The 10,348-nt window shown below is 43.3% G+C and overlaps 1 protein-coding gene across 5 annotated transcripts; it reads left to right on the top strand.

The window, feature by feature from the left end:
• The first annotated feature begins 2,513 nt into the window (after positions 1–2,513).
• On the top strand, positions 2,514–10,322 carry LOC139566496 (centrosomal protein of 70 kDa-like). Of its 5 annotated transcripts, none has more exons than XM_071387772.1 (16): positions 2,518–2,614; positions 2,826–2,845; positions 3,292–3,391; positions 3,883–4,006; positions 6,605–6,785; positions 7,054–7,229; positions 7,365–7,424; positions 7,551–7,653; positions 7,799–7,965; positions 8,110–8,200; positions 8,307–8,477; positions 8,720–8,869; positions 9,083–9,251; positions 9,755–9,869; positions 9,971–10,050; positions 10,141–10,322. In XM_071387772.1, exons 2-16 carry the CDS (start codon positions 2,837–2,839, stop codon positions 10,200–10,202), a joined length of 1,758 nt encoding a protein of 585 aa, XP_071243873.1. In that variant the 5' UTR covers positions 2,518–2,614; positions 2,826–2,836; the 3' UTR covers positions 10,203–10,322. The 5 variants fall into 5 exon arrangements, with proteins under 5 accessions (XP_071243870.1, XP_071243869.1, XP_071243873.1 ...); XM_071387771.1 differs by having other exon boundaries at positions 3,289–3,391; XM_071387769.1 differs by lacking the exon at positions 2,826–2,845 and having other exon boundaries at positions 2,514–2,614.
• Positions 10,323–10,348: the final 26 nt, after the last annotated feature.

Here is a 10,348-nt window from a genome sequence, read left to right as displayed (position 1 = left end):
CACGTGTATGGCGTTGTGTGAGTGAGTGGTTTGCTGATGTCAATGTTGTGAACAGAGTGCCCCATGGCTGTGGTGGGGTTATGGTATGAGCAGGCATAAACTACGGACAACGAACACAATTGCATTTTATTGATGGCAATTTGAAGGCAGAGATAGCATGACAAGATCCTGAGGCCCATTGTCTTGCCGTTCACCCGTCGCCATCACCTGATGTTTCAGCATGATAATACACTGCCTCATTTCTCAAGGATCTGTACACAATTCCTGAAAGCTGAAAATGTCACAGTTCTTTCACGGCCTGCATACTCACCAGATATGTCATCGATTGAGCATGTTTGGGATGCTCTGGATCGACGTGTACGACAGTGTGTTCCAGTTCCCGCAACTATCCACCAATTCGCACAGCCATTGAAGAGGAGTGGGACAACATTCCATAGGCCACAGTCAACAGCCTGATCAACTTTATGCGAAGGAGATGTGTCATGCTGCCGAGGAAAATAGTGGTCACACCAGATACTGACTGGTTTTCTTATCCACACCCCTACCTTTTTTAAAGGTATCTGTGATCAACAGATGCATATCTGTATTACCACTCATGTGAAATCCATAGATTAGGGCCTAATGAATTTATTTCAATTTACTGATTTCCATTTGATACCATTCCAATAATACCGCTCCAGCCATTACCACAAACACTTCCTGCACAATTAAGGTGCCACCAACCTCCTGTGCAGACGTTCATGATACACTGGTGTCATTTTGAGATTAGGTTATTTTGAGATTTATAGCAGATAGCTATATTCAACTGAAGCAAGCTTGACATATTATGAAACATAATTCCCAAAGTAAACTCAGCAAAAAAAGAAACGTCCCTCTTTCAGGACCCAGTCTTTCAAAGATAATTCGTAAAAATCCAAATAGATCTTCATTGTAAAGGGTTTAAATACTGTTTCCCATGCTTGTTCAATGAACCATAAACAATTAATGAACATGCACTTGTGGAACAGTCGTCAAGACACTAACGGCTTATAGACGGTAGACAATTAAGGTCACAGTTATGAAAACTTGGGATACTAAAGAGGCCTTTCTACTGACTCTGAATAACACCAAAAGAAAGATGCCCAGGGTCCCTGCTCATCTGCGTGAACGTGCCTTAGGCATGCTGCAAGGAGGCATGATGACTGTAGATGTGGACAGGGCAATAAATTGCAATGTCCGCACTGTGAGATGCCTAAGACAGGGAGACAGGGCAGACAGCTGATTGTCCTCGCAGTGGCAGACCACGTGTAATAACACTTGCACAGGATCGGTACATCTGAACATCACACCTGCGAGACAGGTACAGGATGGCAACAACAACTGCCAAAGTTACACCAGGAAGGCACAATCCCTCCATCAGTGCTCAGACTGTCCGCAATAGGCTGAGAGAGGCTGGACTGAGGGCCTGTAGGCCTGTTGTAAGGCAGGTCCTCACCAGACATCACAGGCAACAACGTCGCCTATGAGCACAAACCCACCGTCTCTGGACCAGACAGGATTGACAAAAAGTGCTCTTCACTGACGAGTCGCGGTTTTGTCTCACCAGGGGTGATGGTCAGATTTGCGTTTATTGTTGAAGGAATGAGCGTTACACCGAGGCCTGTACTCTGGAGCGGGATCAATTTGGAGGGGGAGGGTCCGTCATGGTCTGGGGCGGTGTGTCACAGTATCATCGGACTGAGCTTGTTGTCATTGCAGGCAATCTCAATGCTGTGCGTTACAGGGAAGACATCCTCCTCCCTCATGTGGTACCCATCTTACAGGCTCATCCTGACATGACCCTCCAGCATGACAATGCCACCAGCCATACTGCTCATTCTGTGCGTGATTTTGTGCAAGACAGGAATGTCAGTGTTCTGCCATTGCCAGCGAAGAGCCCAAATCTCAATCCCATTGAGCATGTCTGGGACCTGTTGGATCGGAGGGTGAGGGCTAGGGCCATTCCCCCCAGAAATGTCCGGGAACTTGCAGGTGCCTTGGTGGAAGAGTGGGGTAACATCTCACAGCAAGAACTGGCAAATCTGGTGCAGTCCATGAGGAGATGCACTGCAGTACTTAATGCAGCTGGTGGCCACACCAGATACTGATGTTACTTTTGATTTTGATCCCCCCTTTGTTCAGGGACACATTATTCCATTTCTGTTAGTCACAGGTCTGTGGAACTTGTTCAGTTTATTTCTCAGTTGTTGAATCTTGTTATGTTCATATAAATATTTACACATGTTAAGTTTGCTGAAAATAAACGCAGTTGACAGTGAGAGGACGTTTATTTTTTTGCTGAGTTTATTATGTTATATTCGACATCAGTAATTACCTGCGCAGCGTGACTGCAATTAAACGATATGGAACATATTTTTAAGGTTGCTTTGTTACGTTAGTGGAACGCAGAAACCAAACTCGCCCATGTCTGAGAAAAATCTAGATTCACCAATCAAAATCCTACATGAACTATCCCCTACATTTTGCTTTGTCTTATTGGTTGAAACGGACCACAATCGTTCCTATTTTACTTCCGCGCTGTTTGTTTGAAATTTGTAAACTGACATTTCTGGAGAAACCAATCATCACATACATGGTGAATATGTTAAGTCCAAACGTTATTGTAGGAAAGGAGTATTCAGAATGTTTTATGAATTATATATTTTGTTTTGTGAAACATGCAATACTTGGCTAACTAGCTAGCAACGTAGATTGCTAGCTAACAGTAGATAGCTAGCCTAAGTTATGTGTTCAACGTCCCCGCTATCTCAGCTAGCTAGTAAACTAACCTATTTTCACCCCTGCAGGTGGAGAAGAGATGGAACAGGTATTACAACTATGTTTGTGTGTTGTCATGGTGGTCTCAAAGGGGGACCAAGTAATTTGATAACCCCATATAACGTTAGGTGTTGACTGGGGGAGGGTACACACTGTCACACACCGACAGCCTCCTGTCAAATAGAAGATGGAACAAGAGGAACGCTTAGAATGTATTTATCTCATCAGGAACATGGTGGTGTGTATAGCCTAAAGTGTATAACATACTGAGGAGAGTCAGCGTTAGCCAGAGAGGAGATGGATAGGAAGAACACAAAAGCTGTGTTTCATTCAAGAGACAAGACATATGTGTTTCTGTGGACCTACAGCCAGTTTCAGGTAGAGCAGAGCTCATATTATGCGTTGTATGCATAAAAAAAATCCTACATCCTTTGTGTGTTGTTTTGTAATGGACCGTGTGATGTGGTGGTTTTGCTGTGTGTTTGGACCTAGCAGCAGGAGCAGACAGAGTGGGATGCTGTGAACAGACTCCTCCAGCACCATGGGTTCAAGCCGGTTCACTTTGCTGATCCCGTCGAGAATAAGAACCTTGCAGGTAATGGTTTAGTATGTTTTTGTATTATCTTCTTGTTGTAACATTCTGAACTGTCATATCTTAGCTAAATGTCTTAACTCACTTCTTGGATCATGTTGAACAAGTATATAAGGAGGAGTGTTAATGCTTTAGACCGCTCAACATGCTACTGTCTGTCTTGTGTTTCTGTGTGTGCAAATGATTTAATAATTATTGGCTCTGGGTGTGCATTGTCTCGTCTAAGTTAATACTCAAACTCACCCCTCTGTGTGATGAGCCTTTTCCCAAAGGGAAACCATTCGGTGCACGCATTGCTCATGTTCTGCTTATTGGCTCTTCTATTTCCAGTAGGCTGCCAGCCAGGGTCTGAATGTTTCTGGCTAGTTTTCTCAATGTTATTTAGTGAGGCACTGGTCATGGTACCCAAACAATATAGGCCTATAAGTTAAAAGAACTAGAAGAAAAATGGACAATAAGTTATTCTACCTTAATGTGTGTCATCTTGCTCATAGACTTGGTTCTTCTGGAGAAGAAGTCGGCCTGTGACATCAGGACTATGCTGCGGACGATGCTTACAGACTCGGAGAGGAGACAGACCTTGATTCAGGAGCTCATCCAGTCCAACAACCAACTTAAGTAAATAGTTATATACAGTTGAAGTCGGAAGTTTACATACACCTTAGCCAAATACATTTAAACTCAGTTTTTTCACAATTCCTGACATTTAATCCTAGTAAAAATTCCCTGTCTTAGGTCAGTTAGGATCACCACTTTATTTTAAGAATGTGAAATGTTAGAATAATAGTAGAGAGAATAATTTATTCCAGCTTTTATTTCTTTCCTCACATTCGCAATGGGTCAGAAGTTTACATACACTCAATTAGTATTTGGTAGCATTGCCTTTGAATTAGTAACTTGGATCAAACGTTTCGGGTAGCCTTCCACAAGCTTTCCACAATAAGTTGGGTGAATTTTTGCCCATTCCTCCTGACAGAGCTGGTGTAACTGAGTCAGGTTTGTAGGCCTCCTTGCTCGCACACGCTTTTTCAGTTCTGCCCACAAATTTTCTATAGGATTGAGGTCAGGGCTTTGTGTTGTCCTTAAGCCATTTTGCCACAACTTTGGAAATATGCTTGGGGTCATTGTCCATTTGGAAGACCGATTTGCGACCAAGCTTTAACTTCCTGACTGATGTCTTGAGATGTTGCTTCAATATATCCACATAATTTTCCTACCTCATGATGCCATCTATTTTGTGAAGTGCGCCAGTCCCTCCTGTAGCAAAGCACCCCCGCAACATGATGCTGCCACCCCTGTGCTTCACGGTTGGGATGGTGTTCTTCGGCTTGCAAGCATCCCCCTTTTTCCTCCAAACATAACGATGTTCATTATGGCCAAACAGTTCTATTTTTGTTTCATCAGAGCAGAGGACATTTCTCCAAAAAGTACGATCTTTGTCCCCATGTGCAGTTGCAACCTGTAGTCTGGCTTTTTTATGGCGGTTTTGGAGCAGTGACTTCTTCCTTGCTGAGCAGCCTTTCAGGTTATGTCGATATAGGACTCGTTTTACTGTGGATATAGATACTTTCGTACCTGTTTCCTCCAGCATCTTCACAAGGTCCTTTGCTGCTGTTCTGGGATTGATTTGCACTTTTCACACCAAAGTACGTTCATCTCTAGGAGACAGAACACGTCTCCTTCCTGAGCGGTATGATGTCTGCGTGGTCCCATGGTGTTTATACGTGCGTACTATTGTTTGTACAGATGAACGTGGTACCTTCAGACGTTTGGAAATTGCTCCCAAGGATGAACCAGGCTTGTGGAGGTCTACAATTTTTTTTCTGAGGTCTTGGCTGATTTCTTTTGATTTTCCCAAACTTCTGACCCACTGGAATTGTGATACAGTGAATTATAAGTGAAATTATCTGTCTGTAAACAATTGTTGGAAAAATTACTTGTGTCATGCACAAAGTAGATGTCCTAACCAACTTGCCAAAACTATAGGTTGTTAACAAGAAATTTGTGGAGTGGTTGAAAAACTAGTTTTAATGACACCATCCTAAGTGTATGTAAACTTCCGACTTCAACCGTAGTTATAGAATTCATATTAAATAATTATATTTTTGATCATTTGAGACACTCATGGACATGCAGAACATTGCTTTTCCAGTATGTAGGAAATCTTACTTCTTGAAGCCTAATATTTTTGAACCCCCAATTCTTTGATCCTGTTTCTCACCTCTTTAAACATTCCTCCATCACCTTATATGATTATTAGAACAATCTCCATGTCAGAAATGTTTTTGGCAGGTCTGTGGTTCATCCATCTACCTAATAATGTAGATCCATGATAATTTTTCAGCCAGCTGTTGTCACACACTAGTCTTGGTGGACATGAGTAGTAAGCCTAATACAGTGAGACAGAGAGGGGTAAGAGGTAGACATGGGGCCGGCTTCCACCAGCTGCTCAGCCAGCAAGTGTTAACCATTGGGGCGTGACAGAGGGAGATCACCTAGCCTGAACATCAATCTATCACCATGTTAAGCCTGTATGTCAGAGACCCTCTATTTAGCCTGGATTCCAGGCTACCTCACTTTAGCTTCTCTCCTGGAAAGATAATTGATGGTTTTTGACTGTTTTTTTAGGACAGGTTGTTGATATATCTGACGAATCAATATATGATTGAAATTTGGATTTTATATTTCATATTGCCCAGGTGATCACTTGAATAATTATGTATATCCTCTTAACCATAATTTCCTGCGAAAGATCTTCTGTTTGATATGTACTTACCCCAATTAGTTCAATATGGCCCTCTTCAATTTATATTATCCAATTAAACAGGAGCGCGGCAGGTAGTTAGCGGTTAAGCGCGTTGGGCCAGTAACCGAAAAGTCGCTGGTTCAAATCTGGAGCTAACTAGGTGAAAAATCTGTCTGTGCCCTTGAGCAAGGCACTTCACCCTAATTGGTCCTGTAAGTCGCTCTGGATAAGAGCGTCTGCTAAATGACTAATGTAAATGTAGGATTACATAGAATTTAATGATCTTATTGTATATTCAAATGGACTATTATCTAGCATTTAGTAAGGGTTAATTGTGTGTCCCAAAGGAATAGTAGCAATGCTTCAGTGTGACATTTATGTCTTTGTGTTGCTTTACAATTATCTGTATTGTATCATAATCCATTAGACCTGCCAGCTTTTAACTAAAGTGTTACCGATGTTTGTTCCAGAGAGGAGGCTCAGCAGCACGTTAGCCGCGCTGCCCGTCAGTCCCAGAGGGTGTCCGAGTTGGAGGGAGTTCTGGACGGGGTGAAGAGCAAGCTGCAGGACCTGGAAGACAGTTACATTGGCAAGGCCGCGCAGCAGCACAGCAAAGTGCACCAACTTCAGCACGACAAGAGAGATGCACAGGTAGGTGGTGCCCTGGAAATAGCAAGGGCTGGTTTACCGGCAGACAGATTAAGTCTAGTCCTGGACTAAAAAGCGCTTTCAATTAAGATTCTCTATTCACCATGCTTTTTAGTCCAGGTCGAGGCTTAATCTGTGTCTGGGGAACTGGCCACAAGAGTTGGGCACTAATGTTTTTTTCCCCCAACAGCACATGGTATCCCCTGATTATACTGTAACTTTCTTGTTTGTCTTTTCTTGTTGTTTTGTTTGCCTGCTCTGCCGCTGGTAGAAACGCTGCCAGGGCCTGGAGCAGAAGCTGTCTGAGGAGAAAGATGTGGCTTCCCAGCTGCAGCGGAAGCTCTACTTCACCGTGACAGAGGAAGAGAAGCGGGTTGCTAGGCAGAACCAGGTGTTTCAGCAGATCCACAAGAGATCAGCTCGGCCCAACTCACCAGTGGACCAACAGTAAGATAAACCGCTGCTGTCGTTAAGACCATAGATTAGGATTCATAATACAGCATTTTACCCTTGCTTAACAAAATTATTACAGATTTATGGCTAGGAGGTTATAGGATTTCAAATGCCTTTCTTTTCTATCAGGGTGTTGGATGTAATTGACATCTATGAGGCCCAAATGGAACAGCTCCGCGATGATATCAAGTAAATATTGTATAGACAATCTTATTTTCAATGTCTTGCTTCATTTTTATGACAACGCCCTTTCTCACTGTAAGACTAAAGAAAAGTAGACGGATGTCACTAACCAACCTTTACTTCTTCCCTCAGGTCCCTCAAAGGAGAGTCTGGGGGATCACAAACATCTGACCAATCGCAGAGCAGCATGAGAAGCACCACCGGGGTCTCCCCCAATCACAAAGCTCTCCTGAAGGTGACTTCCTGTACTTTTCTAACACGATGAACACCAGAACTCTTCATGGTTCTGGATGACTTGTCTTGAACAGTGTAACGACTGTCCCTCTTCCCCACAGTCCATGATCATGATTTTAGTTCCGAATCTTACTTCTCCCCAATAGTCCTATCAGGAACAGTTAAAGGACAGCAAAGCGCAGAGGGTGGAGCTTAGGAATGAAATTCAGCAGTTGAAGCAAGACTTGGACTCTAGGCCCACAGTGAAAGAGCTGAAGTCCTACAAAGAACAACTGAGACGCATGGACAAACTTATTCAACAGAATAACATGAGGTGGGAAAACATTACGCAACTGTCATTCTTCTTGGATACAATGAGCACCACAGCTTAACCTCACAGTTAACCCCTTCCTTACCTTAACCTAGTGCGCTGCCTGTCCTATTGGCAGTCATATCATCTCCTTTAACTCCACCACAGGTCTGCTCGGGAGTTTAAAGAAGAGGAGAGTGCTGCTCTGAGTAACCAGGAGGTGGCGAAGGCAAGGGCCTTGGCTGCCAGACACGAGAAGGTACTCCGTTTATCTCCCCTTGTCTAAAGCGGGAGCGAGTATCAACTCACTTTACTTTGTTTTTGATTCAGACTTTGCTGGACTATTTGCCTTGCCTGACTTTCAGGTTCTGAATGACATCAGAGCGGTTTTGACTACTTCCGGGGCTCCACTGAGGCTCCATAGAGCGAGGCCATCAACCAGCCATCCGCTGTCCAACAGGGCCTCGGAGATGGTCGAGTTTGACGAACTCCTCTCCACTCTGGAGATGTGGGCTGAACAACTGGCGTCACTGAAGGTGAGAGCTGACTGACTGTCTATAAAGCGCATCTAACATGTATGCAGCCAGGTCCAATGGTCCAGTGTCAACTTGCCCTGTCACTGAAAGCCAGAGAGTTTAGGAGCTCTTCATATCTTCAACATCTCAAGTTTTCTGTGATATGTATGGCTAGAATAGGCTACTTTAACCACGTCTGTTTACCATTGTCTCTAGTCCAGAGACCCATGTCTTTACTTGTCTTTCTCTCTCTGTGTGCTTAGGACCTGCACTGTGCCCTGAGTAAGTTGATGCTGAGACTGTTACCATGGCAGCCAGCAGGCGCTAATAGTCTTATGGAAAGTGTTCGAGTGGAGGACCTTATGCTATTGGTGGACACTCTGCTAGAGGAGACCAACTCTGGGGAGGATAAGGTTGGTAGTCCTGGTTTACAGCAGTAACCATGGAAATTACATCTCAACTTTAGATAAGGCAAAACATTATACCTCGGATCATTTCTCATGTACAATGTTTGTGATACAGCGATATTCTCAGAATTCTCCAATTATTTTTCTTAATAAAATAAAAAGTTACGTTATGTGTATTGGTGAAAGCTGAACTCTTTATGTGAAACTAACTCTAACCAGGTGCTGAGGAGCCCCACTAAGAACACTCTCCAGTCCATGGTGTCCCACTTCCAGAAGCTGTTTGATATAACCTCCCTCAGCGGGGTGTATCCACGTATGAACGAGGTCTACACCAGGCTTGGGGAGATGACCAACGCTATGAGGAACCTCAGGGACATCCTGGCCCTGGGTAGGACTGTCTGTCTACAACTCATTTGAGCTATTCTACAGCACAATTAGGGAAAGGGGGATACCTAGTCAGTTGTACAACTGAATGCCTGAGTTACAGTTCATACAAGGAAATCGTTCAATCGAAATAAATTCATTAGGCCCTAATCTATGAATTTCACATGACTGGGAATATAGATATGCATCTGTTGGTCACAGATACCTTAACTGCACATTGTACAGTGGCCTTTTATTGTCCCCAGCACAAGGTGCACCTGTGTAATGATCATGCTGTTTGATCAGCTTCTTGATATGCCACACCTGGATGGATTATCTTGGCAAAGGATAAATGCTCACTAACAGGGATGTAAACAAATGTGAGAGAAGCTTTTTGTGCGTATGGAACATTTCTGGGTTCTTATTTCAGCTCATGATACCAACACTTGACATGTTGTGTTTATATTTTTGTTCAGTGTACTTGGTTGAGGGATGTTATTCCTTTCCCACTTCAAAATGTAATTTCAGATGACAGAGCGCCCCCTAGTGAAGTGGTAAACCAGGTAGCCAGTCTAGTCAACTCCCCAGAGGCCACGGTTGGCCAAGAGCTCCACATCCTCCTGGGAACCAGTGATATTGACAGGTACCAGCAGCAATCCCCAGAATTTGTTTTATTCTGTGTAACGTTGTCTTAATGTTATAAAATTAGCCTACTGCCTGGGGTTGAATATGTGCTCTTGTCAGTATTATTTTGAAGGTAAAGGAACATGAGGAGTTCTTCCCTGCATTCTACTTTTTGGTTCAGGAGCTGCTCCAGACTCTGGGTAAGGAGACATTGCCATCCAATAATGCATTTGTTTGAAATCGCTTACTGATCATGTGGTTAAGTAAGTCTATTTTGGTTGATCTTTCAGATGTTGACTGTCTGGATGACATCATGCCGGTTCTGAGGTCACTAAAGTCAAGAGCAGAGTAACACTGGTGCTTTGTAATTATGTAACAATGCCTTTGTTTTGTGTATTTGCTGGAGTGATTATGGAGTTTTACTTTTGATATGTAAATAAACAAGATTAATTAATACCTCTTCCAACAACAATATCTCGGCAATTTATTAGTACAGTG

Source organism: Salvelinus alpinus, chromosome 38 (assembly GCF_045679555.1).
Source record: "Salvelinus alpinus chromosome 38, SLU_Salpinus.1, whole genome shotgun sequence".
NCBI classification, from domain to species: Eukaryota; Metazoa; Chordata; class Actinopteri; order Salmoniformes; family Salmonidae; genus Salvelinus; species Salvelinus alpinus.
This window is presented reverse-complemented; position numbering and strand designations above follow the sequence as displayed.